At 37.3% G+C, this 24,333-nt stretch overlaps 1 protein-coding gene across 2 annotated transcripts in view; it reads left to right on the top strand.

Moving 5' to 3' along the window:
• ADK (adenosine kinase) overlaps window positions 1-24,333 on the top strand; it is a 290,419-nt gene that overhangs the window by 257,651 nt on the left and 8,435 nt on the right. For both annotated transcript variants that reach the window (XM_086466581.1, XM_086466580.1), the window contains exon 10: window positions 14,727-14,813. In XM_086466581.1, the coding sequence (XP_086322707.1) occupies window positions 14,727-14,813 (87 nt within the window). The remainder of the gene's footprint in view (window positions 1-14,726; window positions 14,814-24,333) is intronic.

The following is a 24,333-nucleotide window of genomic DNA, read 5'->3' on the forward strand; positions in this document are numbered from 1 at the left end:
AAGTGAGTTGTGAGGTGGTTCATACAGAAAAAATTATATTGGCACAATATTATTCTGTTCTGTTCAAACCACAAAGCAACAGAATTACCTATCAGAAATCTTGAGAAGACAGAATTGTATCATTAAGCCTTCTGATTACCAAGACAGGCTCCTACTCTTCTGGGCAGTCATGGAAGGAATGAGGATTCACCGTATTTGTTCTATGTCTATGTAGTCCTCAGAGCACAAGAGACTGAGACTTGGGTCCGTGGCAGTTTTAAACTGATAGAAAATTCAGATATCACTGGCTTCTCCTAGGACACGTGTTTCCATGCCTTGCTTCTCCCCGACCCTGGCAGCACTTCTCCTCCCATATGGGGAACCGGTTCAGCAGTCTGCACAGACTGGCAGAAACCTGCCCTGGTAAGGTGTTGAGCTCTGAACCAGCTCATTGCAGGGTCCAGATGAGCACTAGTGCCAGCATGGGAGGAGAGAATGCAGCATTTGCAGTAGGAGGAGACAAGGATGAGGCTATCATGTCTGCAAACTATAACGGCTGAAGTTGCTGTGGAGCCTCAGGCTGAGGCATGAAACATGACATTTTGTTTTGAACTTCCATCTATCAGCAAAGACTGTAGTTCCAAAGATGTAAGGAAAGTTGCTTCAGGATCAACTGGTAGATTTGTAGAATTATATCTGCAAAGCAAAGAACAAAGAATAAGGGGTCAGAGCCATGAATATACTATCAGAAAGGAGACGATCTTTTTGACATCTCACATGCTGAAAACCACTGATTTTATCATAGAACTGTATGAAAAGAATGGTGAGACAGCAGAATCGGTCATTCAGTGATTGGGAAGCACTGGAACTACTGACAGCCTTCCGAATTTAGTTTGTGCTTTTCATGTGTACATGTAAGTGATGCAACTTTGTCAAGGTTATCCCATTTTCTGAGAATGACACCTACCTCTCTCTGTGTACACCAAACTTGAAAATCTGGGTTTAGTTTTTCAGCATCTGTTTTTGCAGCTACAATGTTACGTCAGTCTAAATATATCTCCCTGACTTTTTGAACAAACTGAAGAAAATCCAAAACTACAGTATTCTATTTCATATGAAATGATTATCCTAGAAACTTTTCATTAAATTTGTGCTTTAAGTTAAAGTTCAGCATTTTCCTTTTCTATACATGCATTCTGTGTTGCTGCAATATTTAGTATTGGACGCTACCCATTTCTCCTTAAAAGCATATGCTTCCATGAGTGGAAATCTGAAACCCATGCTTTAAAGGTTTACAGTGCATAGGCTTCTCACCTCCCGACCCTTTAGGTTCAAATCATACTAACAGGGTGGCTATTTTATGAACTTAATCAGATAGTAATTTTTTAACCAATAATTTAAGTAATATATTTTCTCTTTACCCTAATTTGGTGTGATTGCTTTTTTTCATTGTAAGAGATTAAATGTATGGCTTGTTCTGCAGGTTTCATAATAGATCAATAATTTGTTGGCTTAACTTTTTTTTCCTGTGGAGATGTGGGAAGATCAATGTCTGTGGTGCCCTAGGTCATGATCAATATTTTTAATAAAACCTCCTTTTTTTTTTTTTCTTTTTTTTTTTTTCTTTTTGTCTTTGTACCTCTGTACGGTTTTGCTTTTATTAATGAGCTTTTCCTTTAGTTTCAGACCATTAATGGTTTTCAGATAATGTCATACTGCCCAAGGTCAAGGCCAGTTTGAACTTATAACTCTACTTATCAGTGATTAAATCTATTGGATGGGCTTAGATGTGTTAGAAGACATAAGAGTTAGAAGCACTGCTTTCTAGAGGCTCAAAGTTAAAACAAAATGAAATCTCAACCTTTTGGGAGGATAACACATTAAGGCTTTTTTTTCATTTCCTTCTTAAATAAATGACGATTGTCTTATTTATGGATCTCATATCGGCGATCACATTTCATGTAACTACTGCAGCCTTGACTGCTCTTCAATTAAAGGTATTAAAAGCTCCGTATTTTTGTAATGGTATGTTGCTCATTTTACAAAACCAGTTTGAAATAAGATAACATGTCTTTTGTTTGTTGCTGAAATTCTGGATGGAAGGGCAGCAACTTATCAAAGTATGTGTTATCAGCTGGAATACTGGCAGAGAATGTGATATTATTGTCTTTGAGGCTAAACCTTTTTGAAATCAATGGAAAGATCTCATTAACTTCATTGGATATCGATTATGGCCATGGAGAACTTAAAACATTCATGAATATTAATGATTTATACTGATCCATGTGTCTTTTTGTGTGTCATACCTTGTCTGCAATCTCCGATTCAATTTTTGTAGTCTACCTAGAGGTTATACAAAAAGTGAACTTTATGTATGCTGAAAGATTTGGTAACACATTTTACCTTAAGGTATCTTCTTTGTTGTCTGTTACAAATGAGGTGCATAAAGAACTGGACCCTTTGACCACTGGCACCTAGGCAGAATATCTTCCGTAGAAGGTCTTTTCTTCCATTATTTTGGCGGTGTTAGCCTTTTTTTATTAGGCAGCAGTTCACTTCATAACAAATCATTACAGAGGAGTTTGAACAGCAGAATCTCTACTCAGAAGGTGCCCTACAGACTCTGATAGCCTATCATCTTTAATTTAGAAATTTTATTTCCCATCTTGTGATTACAGTTGAATGAACATTGTAGAAAACTTTAAATTGTAGCTAACTGTGTGATGCTTTTGCCATAAATGATGGAACTTACATTTTCAAGCCTCTAATCTTCCTTTGCTCAAGTAGTCACTATAAAATAATTGCACAGAATGGAAGTAGAGTAAAATGTGTGTATATATGGTGATCCTGGTTGAAAACTAACTGCAGGAACTGACCCTTTGTTTAGAATTTTCTCTTCTGTAGCATCCAGTTGCAGGCAATAGAAGTTGTGGGAAATAGGTGGCTGAATGGGAGACAAATCCTTAGCTCCAGGAGGGACAGAGCAGAAATTGTGGGTAGTGGGAAAAGTGGACGAAGGGGAGGTTTGAATGGGTCCTGTGTTGCCTGATGTTGGGGATTTAAGGTTCATTTTGTGTAAGATGACAAAACCTCTAGAGTTAACATGGGGGGAGGTAATTGGAGTTCTTGAAAATCGTTAATTGTCTAAAGGTGGAATTGTGATTGGTTTGGCTCAGTGATTTTAAAAGGTAGATTTTTAAAATTGTCAAAATTGTTTAAATGCCATATCTGAAAAGCAGGCTGTGCATGTTACTCATATAACAATGACCTGGCCTTGACACACCTGAGCATAAAATAGAATATGAAGTGGTAGTTTAGATATAAGCCTCTGGATACCACAAAAATAACGTTTACATAGTTGATCCTATTTGAATGAAAGTAGGGTCCAGCTTACTTTCACCATAGCTGTTTTCTTTGTTATAAATAACAAAATCCTTATAGTAAGCAGACGTGATTTAAAGTATATACAGACAGCAGATTTAGTGAATACAGTAAATATGAACTATTATTATATTGTCAGGTTTTGGCTATACCTACTGAATGATATAATAGTAATGTTTGTTTTATACTAATGTTTGTTTAAAAAGAATACGTAGAGTCCTCCAAAACCACATTTAAATTTTGGAAGGCTGCTTACGCTGGTTTTGTTTGCTGTACTATGCTACCCTGTGCCCCTCCACTGCCCTCCTAATCCATCCTGATTCCTCTGCCTGCCCCAGTGATTAGCAGTCAAAACTAAATCCGAGAGGAGTCCATGGAAGCAAATATTTATGTCCCTTGTAATCTGACACTGTGATATTGTACTGTGAACCTGAAAAGATGCCAGGCCATGCATTGTGGCTAATAGCAATTGATCACAAATGAAACTGCAGAACTCTATTCCAAATTGTTGGCTTTATAAATTTGATAATAAGTACATTTCCTGATAGTGCAATAAACGATGCATGCCTCCTCTTTCCTCCCCACCTGTCCAATTGCAGAATGTACAGCGTGCAGTGTGTTGTTGTTGCTGACAACTGAATAAGAATTTTTAGGAGCAGTTGGCTATCAAATGATGGCAAATTTAAAGGTTATGCAAATTGTGCCAGTACAGCCCAGCTTGTTTCAGACCTCTTTTCTCTATTATCATATCAATTGAGTCAGCTCATAGTAGACAAAGCAAGGTTATGGGAACCACCTAGAGCATCATGCACCATTAAACATCAATGCAGCATACATGAACATCTGCAACAACGATCTTATTAACAGAGGGTATTACGGAAGGCAATAAACAGCTTTCTTAGTCACTTAATTGTAAAAAATTTAATAAACTAGTACTTGCATTATTTATCAACAGCAAGTTGGTCAAAAAATATGCAATTGTGGTCATTTAGATTACAATACCCATTACACACTAAATTATTACAAAAATATGAAAATCTGTTTGTGAGCAGTTAAACACTGTAGTTAGAATGCTAAAAATGCAATTTTCTTTTAATCTCTGGTGCATCAGAATATTAAGTGTCTGCTTTTTGTACTGACGTTTTTGTATTTGGCTAAAACCAAATATAAAAAAAACTAAAGCTTGTTTTTGGATTTCCTGCTTAATTGGACAGCTTAATTGTTTCAAAAATCAAGGTATAGTTGTTTTGTTGTGAAAAGTAGAATAAAGAAACCATAAAGTGGTCTTTTTGTGTGCAATCAAAACAGATGTTTGGAGGAACAAAGTAAAGCATGTTAGATGTTCATCCTGGATATGTATTGTGTGTTGGCTTCTGGAGTAGTCACTGCACTGGTCTAGAAGATGAGAGCATGTGAAGCTGTCATCTCAAATGGCATAGGGAGATGAATACAGAAACTAAAATATGTTAGAAATTGATGATAAAGAGAAACGAGGTTTGGTTCTTCGAGGCCAAGCCAAACTGCTAAGGATAGGCTAGGGTTGAAGCACATCCTTTGCTGGAATCAGATAAATTGGTGGGGAGTGAGAGCCCTCCTCTCCTTGGAGACTGGGAGAACTGGTGGGTTCCCTGGTTTTGGTTAACAGGGAACTGGAGACCTACTCATAAAAGGTTAGAGCCCGCAGGAGGAAAGCACCACTCTTCTGATTTCAGCCTGAACATGCAAAATGTGCAGGCATTTAAGAATAAAATCAGAGAAAGGAAATAAGAGACTGGGTGAGTAAAATAATCCAAGCTCAAAGGTTGAGTTTGACAAGTGCATTCAGTAGAAAAACCTGCTCCAAACGTTAGTCTGCTCCCAAGCAGCTTTGTTCCTTCCTGGTGCCCTCTGCTCCCACCTCTGCTGCCGGCGAGTAGCAGCTATCGGCTCAGAATTGTATTTATATGGATAAAGAATGAAGCCTTCTAAGTTTGTTGGATAAAAGTCCAAGTCGTGCTAGGATCATTGGCTACAATCAGCCTCTGGGTCACCAGTAGACACCTCAGTCATTGCTGTAATCAGTAAGAATCAACAGGTAACAGAGAAGGATAGGGGGAAAGAGGGTGAATGAAAAGGCAGCAAGCAGCAAAGATGAGTAAATCTTGGTACAAGTATAAATTTGGCAAGTTGAGAGTTACAGAAGTTAATTTTGTTTCCATAAAAAAGGAAAGTTTTTCTTCAAAAACAGTAAATTGAGAGTCTTATTTTTTTTTTAATCTGGGTTTATTTCCTCTAGGAAAAGATGGCAAAAAAGCAAGCAGTATGTCTAAATAACCATTAAGTATATGTTTTATACTGAAGTGGTTCTAAAAGGAACAAGTAACAAGCATTTTCCAATTTTTTTCCCACACTTTTAAGTTGCACTGCAAATGATCTCACTCTGTAGGCTAACCAGAATTTTTTCCTGCAGATCTATCTGTTTTTTAAAGCAGTATCTGCTTCTTGCCTTTCTTCATAACCTTTCATATCTTAACTATATCAGCAGAGTGTCCACATTTTATTTATACATATCTATTTACTTGCTTAGCAACTTTTCTTTTCAAACTGGAAACTCTTCGGAGCAAGGAACTTTTTTTTTTCTTTCTAATACATATCTCAATGGTCACCTTGACAATACAAGTACCAATTAGGTTTAAAAGATCACAAGTTGAACTTGGCTATACGTGCCAACTAAAGTTTGATGCATTTTAAAACATTTTATTGCTTCTAAAAAGAAGATCAACATGTTGTTTTGGGTTTTAGGTTGAAATAACTTAAAACTGAATGATTCAGCAGTTTAATACTACAGAAATAAAACTTTAAAGAAAAGTAACTGAGAGTGACAGGTGGTGGTAGGAGTTTGAGAAGGTTCTGCAGAGGTAGAGGCTGGAAATTTTGAATTTGTCTGCTAGGTTGGATATTTTAGTTTTGTCAAGCAGCCTTTTTTTATAGCGTTGAGGTTTACTTTAAGTGGCAGTGCATGCACTGTAAAGCCTGTTGTGTTACCTTTACAAGTGCCTGTATGCTACTGCCACACTTTAAAGGGCTAGTTACAGAAACATACGATTCAAGAGCTCTTGCCAGAAACTGTTTGTCAAAACTGTATCCAAATGAGTTTTATTCACTGTGTAGTCAATAATTATATAAATTCAGGGTTGCATAGTTTATATTAAGTTGTATGTGACATTATTTTAAAAGAGGGTAGATGGACTGTCCTGCTTACAGCAATGGTTAGGTAATACTTTTAAACTGATTAAGCGATACTACAGAGATCATAGTTTGGGTATTTAATTATCTAAGAAATAATCTGCAGCTAATGTAGAGGAAAAATAAACTCCTTAATTTTGGGCCAGATTCTCTTTCTAGACTGGAATGATGCTGAAAGGATTTCATTAAAGACAGTGGAGTTGCTGTGTTTTTAACTGGCGTTTTAAGAACAGAATATTTTTCCATTGAGATTAGAACAAATTTCAGCCTCCACTGCAGTGACATCTTCTAATAGATTTAAAACCTGCGAAAGTGCGAGAAAATTCATTTAGCAAGCATGTTTCATTCTTCAAAAATAAATAAGTAGTCTAGGGAGATCTTAATTAAAGGCAACACAGAGTTTACAAGTACAGCATCAGAAGAAAAAGATAATTGTAAAAGTTCTAGAGCTGAGCTCTGAGTTAAAAGGATGAAAAATTAAATTTTCTACATGTAATTTGAATATTTAAGGGCAGTGCTATAGAATTTCTGTGGTATGTCTACCTCAGCAATGCCCAATTGTATCCAATTATTTTTTTTTTTTAAAGGAGAAATATATATATACACATTAACTTATTTTTAGTAATGTTTCTAGGGAAGTCTGTCTCTTTCATTCTGATGGACTGATTTTATTTATGAAACTAAATATAAATTCTCCCAGAAGAAAAAGCTCCTTCAGAACTGCTCCATAGTGACCTAATGCTCACTCCTTCTCTTTTCAGTCTTACTGATGCTCAAGTAAAATAGAAGTGCCTTGGGCCCATTTCTGCCTCCACTGACAACCCATGCTTCTCGGATTATCATGTAGCATAAACAAAGCTGTCATGTAACATGGCGTTTATTTAAATGATGTGATTTCTGTGTTCACCACTCTGCAACTGAGGTATAGCTAAAAAAGCTTGCAAGTTTTGACAGGTATGTTTGCCCCACTAGGGCAATATGCTAAATGTATAAAAAATGTGAAGCATAATACAGTTTTTGTCCTGCTCAAAATCAAGTTGTGATGTGTTTTTCTCTTTTTTTTTTAAGCCAATGCCCTGATAAGCTTTTGGGTAGGAATTTTTGACCTGATTATAGGTTGATATTTGTCAGAAAGCTCTCCCATAGGATACTGTTTTGATGGTCCAGCTGTGCAGTGGTTTAAAATATGTCTGTAGAATACCATGAAATGGAGTACAAACATACATGCATTCCTGCTAGTATGTGGGTCAACGCAAACAGTAAATGGAGTGCACAGTCTGCTTCTTGAGCTGAAAGGTGCTTCATTTTTGCACAGTCCTCATAGCTGCGTTTCAGAAGGTTGGAGAGCATGTGTGAGCTCAAACAGTTATGTCAGTGTAACTTGGACGTACGTATGTGATGTATTCTTTACATTAGATATTGACATTCCAACTGTCATCATTTGTGTGTGTTTTCAATTCTTGAGCTACCTATTTATGGATAGAAATAGATTTGTTTGTATTTCCTATTCCCATATACAGTTAAAAAAATAATAGGTTGTTGGGGAGTTGGCTTGGTTTTTTACATGTGAGAATCAAGTAAGATGTACAGTGGCCAAACCAATGCACGTAGGATTTACAGTGCAGGAAGAGATACATACATTTGTTAATATCCAAGGCCAGATCTGGTTTTGTGTCGCCCTGTATTTTTGCTGGTGTGGCTTGGCTCATTGCAGTAGAGCACACTCATGATAGAGACTAGGATCATACAATTCATAGGTTTTGTTTATTGTAACCCATCTCTCCTGTCTTCAGGACTGATTTTGATATGAGCTCTTCCTAGGAATTCCAAGACAGCCATTGTGTTGTATCAGTGAAACACCCGCAGAAGCTTTTCTTAATTTTGCTGCCTGTGACTTCACACCCTTTGCCTTTTCTGAGTCCTCAACTCCTTTCCTGGTCCGGACAGAGATCACAGGAAAAGGATTTAGCTTTGAACACTACCTTATGTCTTCAGCAGCCACGCCGAACTAGAGGAGTGCGTTTTCTGGCAGTTCAGTAGGCGCAGTTTCAGCTCCCTCTGAAATCTGTGCCTAGTGGGCAAATGGCAATACTCTTGTGTGCTCAGAAAGGCTTTTTCAACAGAGCTCATTGCAATTCTAAACCTTAAACATTGTGACACATGCCAGAAAAATTCAGTGGCTTGTTCTTTAGGGCAGTGTTTCCGTATATGTATGCATATATATATATATATGATGTTATATTAGCAGCAAACGGATGCAAAACTAGTGTTTTCTGTTGACCTCTTGCTTTCTATCTTTTACACACAGTCATAGTGTTTTATTTCCTTGTGCAAACAGAGTTACTTAATATGAGAGATAAAGGAGAGCTTCAACTCATGGCACTGGCAGTGATGATATAGAAAATACTGACGTTTAAGTGTCTGCCATACCTTCTATAAAGTAAACAAAACACATTTGGGCCTATAGAAGCTATTTGTGAGTCATTAGTTGATGCTGTTACACTTTTTCACAATGGTTGTAACTAGATACAGAGTTCTGAGTCTGATCTCATACTGGTATAAATCAAGAGTTATTTCAAGGAGTGATGTCGAATTAACAGGAGTGCAGACAGAAACAGACATAGGTTCAGAGGATATATGCTGGGTGCAAAAATAGTATTTGATTTTACATCATTGCTAATAGTCAATGTGTATGACCGTACGAGTTCCTTTGGAGGAACCTTCTTTCCCCTATTAACTCCTATCCTATGAATCATACTTCCGTGAGATGCTATGAGTATGACTTCTGAATAAAAATACTCTTGACTAGATAATGGGACAGTGTGTATGCCTGAGGAGAGCTATAAAGGGGAGACAACTGTCATTGAACATCTTTGGATTAACTTTACCTCCTAGGAGAGAGGGAAAATGGGGTCTGCACACTGTCATTTCAGCTACAGATATCTATAGGACCATGGGTAGAGCCACAAAAGATTCAAAGTCTTTGGCATCATATTCCTTCTCTGTTTCTGCTGAAAATGAACTAGCTGCCTCTGAGGGACAGTGCTTTGCGTCCTGGCCAACACAGCTATATGGACTTACTTTTGCTTAGCAAGCTGCAAAGATATTTTTAGCCTGAGTACACTACATGAGTTTTATTTATTATGGAAATAAATTAGTAATTGTATTAATTGTATCATACCATAGACATATAAATGCATTATAAATGACAACTACTTTATAACTTGTTTAGGGTGACATTGTTTATTATAGCAATAAAGGCTTAACTTCTTCTGCATTACTGGTTAGAAAGTTTTCTTGGCTACCTGTTGAATTCATTAGAATACAGCATCATTTTTTGTGTATTATTAAAATACTTGATTAAAAAGATCCCAAAGCATGTGGCTGACTTGCATCTCGCTTGTTACACTATTTAACCCCACTGACTTGCACAAATAGATTCCTTATTTTTCTGACAAGCCCTACATAGCTACAGCACCAGGCCAAACAATGCACAGAACTAGATGGAGCAGAGAGGAGATGTTGGCACACAGAACAAGGCAAACTTAACATGCACACAGAAAGTGCCAGGGGGGCTGGAGTGTTCATCCAGTACAGCTGTCTGAAAGTCCCAGCTTGAAAATGCAGGATCTCATTCTATTTGCTTAGAAATGACAGGTTGAATCAGCACTGCCAAGTTTGAAATACATCATCACTGGAAGTCTTAAAGATTTCTAACAGGGTTCAGCGTGCAGTGCCCTGCCCTACGTCGCCTTGTAACTTTGGACAGTGCTGTGCTGATACGGTGGGAGACTTGCAGTATCTGTTTGATTCGTGGTATCAAGTGTGGTATCGTTGTGTGAAGAACAGCAACAACAACTTTTTTTACTGTAGAAAACACAGGAGAAAGTGGTGTTACACTAATGATTTTTAAACGTGTATTAGTGTGCTGAAGAAGGTGCAGAGACTTCGAGCCTATAGGCTTCTGGGTTTTACCTTCTGGAGAGAGGTAAGAGCTCAGAGTCATCCTGACAGTCAGGCGCTTGTTTGAAATACTTTTCTTACCTTATAGCTGCCCACAGACATTTATAGGGTCAGAGTTCAGGTTTCTATGTTCTGTTAAGTTCTTCCTGTCTCTTTTTTTTTTTTTTTTTTCCCTTCCTTTCTTTTTATCTGTTTTTGGCCCCCGATCTAAAGAAAATTAAAAAGGATGGAGGTGGGGAGGAGATGGGACAGAATTCTGTATCGCAGTTGTTCCTTTTTTTACAAGTTAAACCTCACAAAAGAAGCCCGAATGTGTCTCCATCTTGTAAGCATCTGTACTACCACTACAAGCCCACAGATCAAAAGATTATTTGAGGAAATAGCTAGATGTTTTTGTATGTATTTTAGGGCTCCCTTCTTCCTTTTGTTTTATTTTAATTCAAAATTAAGGGCACTCCAACATGTTGCCCATAAGAATTCTGTTACAGGTAATTAAATGTAAGTTTACACATTTAATCTACTTTTAAGAGCAAGAGAGACTGGTAAATGACCCAGTTAAGGAAAGTACTCAGCCTAATTGGATGTAATGATTGCTTGCTGGTGTTTATTACTATACTAAGAGTAGACGTGTAGTCCGTGATTCTAATTTGGTTTAAAGACAGACCTGTAGTATTGGCAGCTATCATCAGAGTTCTGTTGTTTCAGTTAACATCATGAAATAGGCTTGTGTTCATTTGGGAGCTTAAATGTATTAGAATGGAAGGAGCACTGTTTCTTTCAGTTAATATTGCTCTCTAATTGTTATCTCTCCAGACTGTTTTACCTACAAAAATATCTTAAGCTAGATATGCTGAGGAAAATAAAGATAGATTTCACATCTTTGTGTACATAGTGTGACAAATTAACAATAACTAAATTTACTAATGATCTGATTCCTTCTGATTTATCTGTAAATATTGTCTTCAGCCTATGAAATCACGCATGTTTGATTTTGACTGTTTCTATATCAATCTAAAACAGTTGAGTTTTTCACTAATGTAAAATCATTGAGTTGAATCAAAGAGCCAAAATTTTAGATTTCAATAATGCTAGTTACCAAAACTTCCTTAATTAATCGCAACCTTGTTGCAATTTGCACTCACAATTCTGCGTTTCCAGGAAATGATCTCCAAGTGGACTGTGTTGTATCCCAGGGTGTTTACCATAGAAGATATTTGTTGCTCAAAAATAGAACACTGGGTTTTATGCCCAGAGGAGCAGCACTTGCACTTCAAAACACTTATGTAATTATTCTTTATTTCATAAGCTCTCAGAATGATAAATGAAATCAGAACTGACTTTGAAAATTAAGGCCACTGATGACCACCTTAGCCAAGGTGTCTCTATGTTCGCTGTGATGGATTTGGGAGTTTTATAACACAATAGATCACACACAAAAATGAAGTTAGAGCAACATTAAACTCACAAAAGCAAGGATATTCAGCATGGAGACTTCTGCTTCATCTTAATCCATCCTGTTGTGCCTAGTTGTTACAAAACACAGATCAGTAAGAGATGTAAACTATATTTATGCTCTTAAAATTACAGGCATAGCAAGGTAATATAGTGGTAGCTTTAATTCCAACTGACTTCATTTATTGTGAAGGAAATTTTAAAAACCCAAGACCTCAGTATTATTTTGTTATGTCTTTCAATATGTATTATTGTTAACTATAGTTTAGTAGACTCTACTATGCCAGCAGAAGGTCTCCTAAGGTTAAAGAAAGATAATTTGCCTATTGGATGTAATATCTTTACATGCAGATGGTACTATCTTTACAATGTAGTATGTGTTCCAAAGCCATGCTGGCTCCTTCTGAAACTTCAGTACTCTAAAATATGAGATTATTGCTCTTCTTGAAAATATATATAGTTATTGAGACAGAATGTGTGACCCAGGTAGAGATGGAAAACTGTGATCAGAAAAAAAAAAGCTTGTTCTCATAGCAGCCACATTCCTTGATGTCTTTGGGGTTTTAGACTAATCCAGTTACTTGCAGTTACATCTACTGCAGAAAAAATAGAATAAGAGCTCATAGTGCAATACTTACTTACCTGCAAGTACTAGAGGGAGCTGAGGGAAGGAATCAAGACAGAGGAGGAAAAGAAAAGAGAAAGACGATAATGATAACTTTCATTTGTGTTAGTTTGCTTGAATAGAGTCTTATTTGATGCCAAGCATTTACAGCATTCACAATACAATGTCTGTGCATTATTCACTCACTGTGCCCAAACACATACATTTCTATGCATATGCAAGTGTCTGCTGTGTATTTAATGTAGAACATCTGTGTAAGCCCATGCACATTTGGGAAGGAAGCAGGTTAGTTTATTACAATCTGTCTTCAACAGAATTATCACTTTGTTCATTGTTTTAGTATTATCTAGAGCAAATTATATATATACCTTCTTATGAAACGGATGAATACACTCTGCTCGTCTGGCAGAGTTTAGTGTAAGACCTCTCTTTCTTGATTTCCAATTCAAATGAATCCTGTTAAAATTACTAAAAAACGTTGCTCTTGAAGACTATCTTAGCAGCACAACACAGCATTGAAGCACATTTCTAAATAGCTTTCTTAACAGGATAGAGAGTAGGATGCACTGAGAACTGACTGAAACCTGTTCTTTAATTGGAATATTCATCTTGTGGTTTTCATTACCCTTTCTCCTTTGCCTCTCATGGATGGTTGCTGCTAATGCTCCCCTCCCCTCCTGGTGGGCCAGCCAACAGTTCCCTCTGGAGGCAGCATCATTATATCTGCCTGGTTCACTTAGTAGCAGATGGTGAAGAGCAGTAGAGCTGATACACTGCATTTCACAGAAACCAGGATCCTTCTGGTACCTCTGCAGCACACGCAGACTTGACTGATTTGAGACTGTGAATTCTTTATATGCCTCCCAAACTAGGTTTCCGTGTTTGCCACTGTGTACATCACTGTAAGAGTGATTTTTGTGATCTGCTCTGTTGCTGGACAGTGAAGAAACTACTCATCTCCAGCTTTCAGCTACTGGAGGATCTATTTCCCATTTTATTTTTATTTTTAACAAAAATTAAAAGAAAACAGCTCTGATGGTTTTCATTTTCACTGGTTGACAGGCTTTTCTTCCCCCTCCCCTTTTTTTAATTCCTGCTGTCTGCCAAAGGACAATCTGTTTGCTCTGAGACAGTTTAATGCATACTGACTACCAGAGGCAGAACTTCCATTGGCTCTGTTACAGGGGTAATTTACACTTTAACAAGGTATTGTGACAAGGTGGTAATTATATTTTTATCACGTCATTATGACATTACCACCTGGAAAGCCATAGCTGATTAATTAGTGGCATATATTAAATTTATAACCCTGGAACTCTAACGTTATCATACCTAAGTGGTGTAATTATGTTGAACTGTGGTGTGGCAGTGAACTGGACATGAAGATGCTGAGTATCCACCTACTGCAATAGGTTTAACGAGTGCCAGTAGAGGGCAGGGAGCTGCAGAGACGGAAATATTTTTTTGAAAAAGAAATACCAAGGAAGAGGGTAAAGTCATTGACATTTTAAAACCAAATCTAGTCAGATGGCAAGTTGCAAGGCTTCTTACATGTATGTACTTTTTAAAAAGAGGTAATTCAAGATCACTTTGAACTACACTAGTTCCTGCTTTTTATTTCACAACTTTATTATACTTATTTCACATGCATTTTGGTTTTTACAAAGCAGCAATTTCTCTTGAACTTTTGGAAGCTTGGACTGGCCGGTCTGGAGGCTACATCACCTCTCTGCAACTAACAGGAAGCACTGTTTTTGGCAGGATGGATTTTTCTTAGTCTTGTCCACATGCCCACGTGTTTTATGTTGTTCCTCCTGATTTAGTTTTTATTCTCTTGCCCTTAAAATTAGGAGATAAAGAAAAGAACTGCGGCTGGAAGCAATTCATGAAAATGTTAACAACAAATAGCTTGATCAAATGTGTTCCTGTGTCCCTGTGCAGTAAATACAGACAGAATTATAAACCAAATCTATTTTTATCCAAATTATCGTGTTAAAGGTTAGAGCTCCAGTTTCGAATTGTTTTGATTTTCACTGTTTGTTGTGCTTTTTGAAGTCATATTTCCAAGTAACTCATGTTTTATTCTCCCCTTCCACTATAGAAAATGAAGTAACTACTTTCCCTGTGTTGGTGAGTGATCAGAGTGAAATTGTGGATACCAATGGAGCTGGAGATGCATTTGTTGGAGGTATTTCTTACTTCTTTTGCTTGTTTGGAGATTATCCTGTTATTCTCTCTCTATAAAATCTACCATTTTTTCATTCAACTGTCCTTCAGAATGAGCTTCATTCTTTTAGAACTTTTCACTGCGTCCTGAAGATGTATGATATAGTTAAGTTCTGATTTTCAAAGGGAAAGTGTGTTCTATTTCTTGAAAAATAATATGCCATTATGCTGTACTCTGGTCGTTTTCATGAGATTAATTGTATCTGTCAGACGGTTGCATAAACAAGCTGCATCAAGCACTATATAGTGTACAGAAATCCCTCCTGGCTTAAATGTTAACACGTTGTTGTTCTTTAAAACAGGTTGTAGTGAATATTAAACAGTATGTTAATAAGTGAGCATAATGTCTTCTGATCATGTCAATTTTGGTAGAACATCTGCTTCCAATACAATTATTTGGACATCAGAAAAGAACACAAAGGGTTAATTTGTTAAAACAAACCCAGAAAATATCTGGCATTGCTTAATATCCATTTGCAAACTTACTATTTTTTTTGGCACAAGCTCTAAGGAAAAAAGAGGATGTTATGTCTATGCCTCTTTTAAAAAATTATTCAATATAAGCCAAAACCCAATCTAATCCGAAAGTTCTGTCATTCATTGTAACCTTCGTATGTGTAGTTCTGTGATGCACTATTGCATCCTGAAGGCTCTAATATCCAGTACATAGTAACTATAAGGAGCTCCATTAGTCACTGATTTACTGGAAACACTACCAAAGAGAGTTTATAAATAGAATTGCAGGGCTCAGTCTTGTAGCTATGAAGGAGATAACAAACAATGTGTTACCAAATTAAAGGTCCAGAATTGTGTTCTGCTTCAAGAATGTATTCAACATAAGCTTAATCTTAAACATGTGAGTAATTCCATCCTTACTTAATATATCACTTAAACCAATGGTGAATTTTCAGTATATGCTTAAATCTGGCTGAAAATAGGAATGTTATTACTCATTGCTTTGGTGCTTTCATGAATCAAAAAGGATAGAAATAGAGGGAAACACGTTAGGTCGTATTATTCATACACCTTTTAGTGCACGCTTGTCACTCTCTATTGTTCCTAAATCACAAACAGGACTAAATTTGAGTAAGTAACAGTGACTATGACATAAATAAGATCTTCTTTAAGTGCTTGTGCTTGTGTACGTGTGCTCTTTGTATCAGCTGTGCCAGTAAGCTGCTGTTCTTGTCAAAAAGGAGAAATGATCTTCCCTATTTTGTTTTCAGATCCTGAAAATAAAATAATGCTGGGTAGGGCCCAGGTGGGCAGTAGGTAGACGCCAAACAAGCTTTGCTTCAGCAGGAAGCAGCTTTTCACGTGTCTGCCATGTTTATCTCAGGTTATATTTATTCTCAGTTCTTCAGATTTTAGGCATTCTGAAATCAGGACTCTTTTCTTTTAATAATCCTACTTTTGTTCTTTCCTAGTTTAGCTGCAGGAAGACTATTGCAACTGAATAATCAGGCTTTAAGAACTGCTTGGTCTCTCATAACCCTTCCTCTTTAAATTACATCGTTTTTCCTGGTACTGCCATAGCTGCTGTTTTTCTGTAGAAGGGCTAAAACGTTGAGTTCAGTAATTATTCAGAACATCCTGAATGGGAAGGCTGATATAAGCCACATTGGACTCTGTTCCAAATTGCTACCTTCCACTCGCAGTGTAAGGTGTTGAGGCACAGCCTGTCAGGCTGGTCTTGGATCAGTTGTGAGATTCCTTTCTGCAAGAGGAAGATTTATGTGGAAAATGCTAAACTCTGTTGAGAAGGAAGGAAAGAAAATTGGTCTCCTAAAAGATCAACTTCCCTTGGTCGTTCTAAGTCTGTTGAGATAGTGTCTGGATACAGCGAGCTTCAGAGTGTTTGAGGTAATCTTAACAAAGGTCCTGTATCGCTGTTTATGGGCATATATTTTTTTCCTCAGTTCCCCCACAAATAGCACTGAGGCATCAGGTGCTTTTTGCAGTCCAGTGGTATCATGACATTGTACAGTTCTCCCTCCGTACCAGGGAAAGAAAGAACGGTGCCTGTTTTCCCCTCTGTAATGGAAGTTGGCTCAGCAGTTGCAAATCTGTCTGAAATGTCATTGTGGTTAGACGCTCATCTGAGTATTGCTATGTGAGCTTAGGTTCTTGTTGCACCGTGGTTCTCTCTGCTGTAACTCAAAGCAACATGAGCTTTAGAATATCCGTAGTTCTTCCATTAGCTTCTGAGGTATCTTAGTTATCCTCTGTCACCCTATAAATAATAAATTGGTCGTTTATTCTCCTCAGAGAACAGATATTCTAGAGTTTAGTCCAGATGGGAGATTTGGGAGGCATAACAGTCTAGATTCACAGCTGATTCTAGTCCTACATACTGTGGTCTCCTTCTTCATGAAGTAATTGCATTTTCCTTCCCATATGTAGGAAATAGGATACTGGACTGGATAGGCTTTGATTTGGTCTGCGTTTCATTTGGGGGAAATGTCTGCATTTTATCTCTATCACACTTTTCATGTGTTTTCAAAGTATGTATTTGCAACAGGAAAAGTTCTTTATTGTGTCCTTTACCAGAAAGCCCGGTGCAGTAATGTTGGTAATACTACTCAGCGTATGTATCTTTTGTTGATTCTAGCATTGAGCCAGATGTGGTGTTACTGTCCTGACAGAATTTTTATAGTAGGAAGGTTATATCCTCTTCACTGTTTTTCTAGCTTCTTTCTTTGATTGAGGTTTTTATCAAGTTGTTACTAGCTAGGCAACAGTACAGGTAATGCTTCAATTTTAGAGTCCTTGTAGTAAAATGTTTCAAAATTCATCCCTTAACTAAAAAAATGCACTCAGTGTTATAACATACTCTCCTGGAAACGTAGTTTCTTTATTCAAGCAGCAGAGAACAAGACTCCCGTGGCAAAGCTTCTCATACTTCTCTGAGACTGGTAAATTAACATGACCGAACAGTGGGTTTTGTTGGAGCAAATGTCTTGGCTGGAAGGGGAATGTGGGATATAATGAGAACTAGCCCTATCAAGCAGGATTTATTTTACATCAGGAGGTCAGGTTTGTTAGACCCTATCATATTTTGAAAGGTCTTTCACGGAGGCACTCTGTTCCAGAGGTATAACTTACAGATTGTAAGGAAATTCCCTCTCAATAATTACGCCAACTTGGCAAATCACTCCTCATCTGTTTCTCCATGTGAAAGTGGAAAATAAGAAATCTGTTGGGTTAACCTTTCTAACTACTGAAGGTCTTGAAACCTTAAAGTCATGAAAAGGTTTAAAGATACAAAGTTTCTGGGTACTTGTAACTCTGTGGGTTGATTCATGAGTTCAGCATTTCTGAGCATGAAGCCGCTGGCCTCCAAGGAGAACTAGCTCACTCCAACAGCTGGCAACAAGAAATAAACTGCCTTCTTCAGTTGAAATGTGTTTTTATTATGTTGGCACCAGGAATATCTCTGAATTCCTTGCCTCTTACTGCAGGCATCAAGTCATCTGCCACTCAGGCTGGTGCAATGCATGAATGAGAAACTGGGGTTTTAAATTGCTGCAGGTATCTTTATGCTAAAACCACCTCTCTAATCAATACTAACAGAGTTCTGCCTTTATTGTTTCCCAGCAGCACTGCTACCTTTTAGAAGTTTAAGCAGTAATGATTTACTTTGTAGCATCTCAGCACCTCTTGTGGATTTCAGGGGTACCACAGATTTTCAGTTGTAAATCCCTGAAATACCCATAAATTAGAGTTGCAATTCCACCTCTGGGTTCTGATGACATTGACAAATCACTTGAGCTTTGCTGACGTGGCTTATGTCACACGAGTCCTCTTCATGGAATTACAGCCTTCATTTGTAGAGTTTGGGGAATGTTCTATTACTTGTTAAATCAACATTTATTTATTACTAGTCAGCCTCGGTTTGAACCTTTGCAATAAAGATAATCAAAGCATATTTAATGGCAATAAATAGATTGAAATATGGATAGTTTTACCATCTTATGCTTTCCTTTTTGCCATGCTGCTCTCTTTAGCCAGAGTAGGTCTGCCTTCTGTTTGGACTCCCCTTTGTCATTGCCACCATAACTAATGAAAACAATAAGCATCTTTTCTGATAGTTACTGCCATTGTTCCCTGCAAAATATCTCCCTGAGAATCTGTCTACTCAGTGGAACTAGGTAGAGAGTTCATAATAAATGAATAGGAGAAGGTGTAAAATCAATGCTTCTTCAGGTCCTGTCAATATAAATATATTGATTTAGTAATCTACTATGATTTAGTCATATACTGCATGAAAAATACTAGAGTATGAGATGTAACGACAAATCATTTTAAAACAGTGTGGTGAAGCAGTGACAGAATGATCACAGCAAGTGTATATTACTTATCACCTGCTATAAAGATGTTATACCATTCTCAAGGAAAAGAAATCCCGAGATAGAAGGACCTCTTCATTAAGCATTGTACACTGCCAAATACAAGCTGATAGCAATTTGCCTCTGTCAGTATCAAAGCTTAGGTCAACGACTCAAGCCACCTGTCAATTTAAAAATCGCATTGGCAGCTTTCATGTACCGAAGAATCTCATAAAGCTGCTAGCTATAGTTTGAAAGCTACATTCAGATTCTTTCAGTGTACATGCTCACAGAATAAGCAGTTCTCCCTCTGTCTCTCACCCTCTCTTTCTCTTAACCTAGTGTGAATCTTATGAGATGGCCAACCTCAGTCTCAGCTATCAGAGAACTACTCTGATAGAAGACAGGGACAGCAACAAAAGAGGAATTGTCATCTTTTGTATGTGTCCTTGCATGAGCGTGCCTCATGGCATCCTTCTCTTTTCTTTAGCGACCACAGGGCTTAGTGGAGATACTTCCCTCCTTTTGTTTCTGTTTCTGTTGCCAAACTGGCTCAATAAAGCCATACGCTCATCTTTAATATAGAGGTTAATTCTAAATGTTATTTTTCCATCTTAATCGAAATGCCTCTACAAATTAGATAAAGATCTTGGGCTCCTAAGAGTTTGCCTGGCAGTCACCACATGTTCCAATTTTAGCCTGTTTTTGTGAGGTAAATGCAAGTGATTTTCTATAGAGTGACATCCATCTTTGATTTCAGAGCGAAATAATATTTGGTGTACTTCTACATTATTGAAATGTTAAAATATAAACCTTAATGTCAAACATTCTTTGAATATGTTATACATATACAAGTGTATGTTTATAAAAACACAGCACAAGAAATATGAATATAGGTTTGCAAAGAACCCATAGTGTGCAGAATAATTGCTCATCATTACTCCTCTACTATTAAAAATTTGATTCAGAGTCCTTTTTTAAAAAAGGTCTGATTCTGTTTTCCAGACATACTAGTATAACTTTGGAATACCTTGACTGAAGCCGGGGGATTTAAACAAGTATTTAATTGATAAAAATGGAAACAGAATTGAATCCAATATAATAATTCTTATGCTGTTGTTCTGCAGAATCTGTCATTTGTGAAAGGAATCCAAAAATTTTTGAAATAAAAAAAAATGATCAGAGTTGGCCCTGCTTTAAGCTAGGGGCTAGAGCAAGTGACCTCCAGACGTCCCTTCCAACCTAAATTGTGCTGTGGTCCTATGAGTTCTAATCCTCTAGGAATGAGGTTCCCAGGTGCCATTTCCTGCTCCTCTGAAAATCCAGCCTCAGTCATCTTCAGAGGGTGGTGTTGGTGGCTAAAGAGTAGAAGCTGACTGAGTCAAAAAATGACGCTTATACAATGGGAATTCCATCTCCTCACAATAAATATGATATACGGCAAAGATGGACTGTATTCATGACTTTGTCTAATAAGTCCCTTTAGTGTTTCATGTGAACGAATAGTGTGGGTGGAGGCATGTGCACGTGAGAGAAATTAAATAGGTTCTTATGGATAGTTGCTATGTGGCTGTACCACATGCTAAACACGCTAAAAAAGATCTGGTAATGCCTTCAGGAGTGGCAGGTGATTTGAATGGTTTGTCAGAATACTAAATTTTGAATGACCTTGTGACAATATTAAAAATAAAGTTCCTTGATGGATTCATAGGGCTCTTTAAGGTTGTGGAAGACTGTTTTCACTAAAAACATTGCAGAGAAATGAAGTACTCCTCTTATTTTTTGTATTTTCATCTCTGTATGAATCATTGTTTTAAGAGCTGCCCTCCCTCCAGTACTTGCCACTCCTAAAACATTCTAGACTTGTTGAAATAGGAGTTCAAGGAACGAGGAACAGTTCTTTACTGAACAGCAGGAGTGTGATATCAGAAGCTACTTAATCCACTTAACAGTGGTGTTTAATTTGTATAAGGTTTTTATACTTGTTTAAGATACCTTGAGAAGTTGTCATCATTTTTTAATCACATTTGATAGGGAGAAATATCACTGCTGTGAAGTACTGCCTTCTGATAACACCAGAGCTCTGAGATGCAATTTTATTTGCCAGCTGGGAGTGAGGGATATTTTTTGGTGATATCAATTAAATATGTACGGTCATGTACCTTGTTATGGCTGATTTTTGCTACAAAATTTATTTTCACAAGTGAAGAGACAAGGGGATACTACTTTGAATTGTTCTGTCTTCTCTTTGAAGTGAAGATAAATGTTATAACACAAATCAGCACTCTCTTGGTCTTCATTTATACAACATGGGTGGCTAATCGCCTCTGAGCAATCCTGTCGTTACTGAGATCATGGCTGATGAGATATGAAGCTTTGAAATAAAAATACCTTCTTCATGTCATCAGCATTTTGACTGACAGCCCATTTTGCCCATCTTTAATACTCCTGTTTTATGAACAGCATATGTGAGTATCATAGCTGAGCTGCAGATAGGGCATCAGCCTTTGCTTGCTAGGGGATAACTTGTCAACATGTTGATGACTTACCACCCGTACGCTCTCATGGCATTCGTAACTCTCTCAAATAAACATCACATCTAAACCTAGGCTATTAGATGGCCACGTTATCTCTGTAACTGGCCTTCCTCAAACTAGAAATTTGCCAGATTATATGTTCCTAGTTGATCTTTCTCAGTCTCAGCTAGAGGTGCATCATTACTCTGATCAATAGTGTAGCCAGTCACTAGTAACTTCAACATCAGTACTGACACAATTTAGAAATTTACCACAGTTTGAGTCGCAGCTACTTAAACAAAAACCTAAAAATAAATATCACTCAGGAAAAAATATGGAATATTCCTATTTTCTTCTTAATTCCCTATTTCACTTTTTACCAATTTCCATTCAAAATTACTTCTTTGGAAATAGTATACTCTTCTGTGCTGGCATTATACTTAAAACTGGTAGCAAGTGTTGTCCAAGTATAATTTCATTGTTATCCAATGTGGTTTAATTGTTTTGTTTTAATTGCTGCCCTTCTCTTGGTTTCTAACTGTTCATCTTAATTTTGTTACCTATGTATCTTTTACCAAAATGTAGTAACTTAAATATGGTGATTCACATTTTCATCTATACAATTTAAAGGCAATCCAGAAAAATACATAGTAGAATTAATGTCAGGCAAAACATTAGTATACTTGCTGTCAGTTTTCAAATAACATGTAGAAGTGAGAGATCCATTTAAAAGGATCAGTGTATGGAATTAAAAACCCTCAGAAGTTTCTAATAAGACTGAAGCAGGACCTGATCCTTCTAGCCACTGTGTCTCTTTTCCTGTCAGTGACACCATCAGTGTTAAGGGAGCCTCAGTACACAGCAAGAGGATTAATATTTTGCAAAATGAGGTTTTTAAAGGCCTAATTTACCTCACCATAAATTCAGTGACATTCTGGACAGGCTTTATGAGAAATAAATGTCGAAAGGTTGTGTACATTTTAAAAAACAAACCTACTGTGTTAAAAATAGATTTTCAGAACCAATTATAAAGTTCTAATTTTTGCCGTAATAGCTATGGGACAATTACGAATTGACTTAATGCCTCAAAGCAAAGCATCACCATTTAAAATACTTTGTCATGCCTACTATCCCTATCCTCATAACATTTCATTTTATGTTAATGTGTCATGTGTTAGAAAATCATGTAATGATAAAGAAAATGTTCATGTGGAAGGTTAGAAATTACTTTAATGAGTTATTATTACCTTGCTCACAGACTGTTGGTAGTATTTTTGTGTTATTTTAATGTATTCTGAGTAGAGACAGAGGCACTAGTCAGGTTGGATCATCAAGAACATCCCCCTGGGAATCCGGGCAGGATATATTCCCCTAAGAAACAATGTGTCAGATTAAGCTGATGGTATATTCACAGGAGACACAACGACACACAATGAAATATAAAAATACACTGAAATATGTTATCTATTTCATGTCTAATATGACTTGGTGTGGTGCTATGGAGATTGACACAATGACCATAAAGGTACTTCTGAGGCTGTGGTATCAGCTAGCAGGATGCTTGCTCGCTTGCAGCTGCCTCTGTTATATAATAGGATGGCAACATCTCCCATGATTCGTTCACTTCCCCCACACTGAAATGGGCTCATACTTGGAGTAGGAAGACGGCAAGGTTGCGATCAAAAAGAAATAAAAGAAAAAACATGGTCCCAGTTGAAAGCAGCGGTAGTGGCAGTGCTTGTGGGTTGGTTTGACACTGGTCTCTGACTGTGCTTAAAGGGACATTACTGTTGTGGGTGATTGGTAAACGACTCGTAGCAATCCAGGACACTAACTGATATTTAAAGAGGCAAAAGATATTAAACGTCACTGTATTAAAACAGGTGCATTATGAATATAATGCTAGGGTAGGCTGTTTCAGCCTACAAAAGTCAAGAAATCCATAGGCTGTCTAGCCACTGTATTCCCACTGCATTGGGTGTTGCTTTTTGATTCTCTTTGCATGCTGCTGGCTTGATTGTGTCGAAGTACACCTGCAAATAAAAGCTCACTGAGAGCAGGTCGCTCTGCAAACACAGCGTCAAACCCCCCAGCTTTTGGGCCTGTTCATGTAGCCTAGCCTTTTTTGTACCTGAATATATGCTAAAAACTGCATAGAGGATAGTACATACTATTCCATTTTGTTGTGCTTAGAACCTCGTTACATCTGCATTAAATCAGTGAAATTCTCTTCCTTGTATCCCAAGCAATAGGTGTAGTCATCTGCACCGTTTCATGTCAATACAACAGATCTGTTTTGAGGCTTAGAAAGTTTCCTCAGGTACTAATAAAAGAAAGCTTATTTCATTCTGCTGTCTCAAAAATGGCTAAGGAGAATTCATTTGAAGAACACTTCTAGGAAACTTTCTAGGAAATGTTTTTAGGAAAAACAAAGAGAAATATCAGTCTGGAAAGTAGTTTTTTCAGATAGTTAGAGAAGATGCTTCCAATTAAAATATCTGTATTTTGTTTGGCATATACAGTGCCTTGTAAGCTTGGAGCATTTTTATTTTAATCAAATGTGTTTTCCCCTGGTCCTGGCTGTTGGAGACAAGCCCAAAGCTACCAGATTCTGATCCAAAAGGCAATCTCCCTAAGA

Source organism: Leptosomus discolor, chromosome 6, assembly GCF_034619465.1.
Source record: "Leptosomus discolor isolate bLepDis1 chromosome 6, bLepDis1.hap2, whole genome shotgun sequence".
NCBI lineage: Eukaryota > Metazoa > Chordata > Aves > Leptosomiformes > Leptosomidae > Leptosomus > Leptosomus discolor.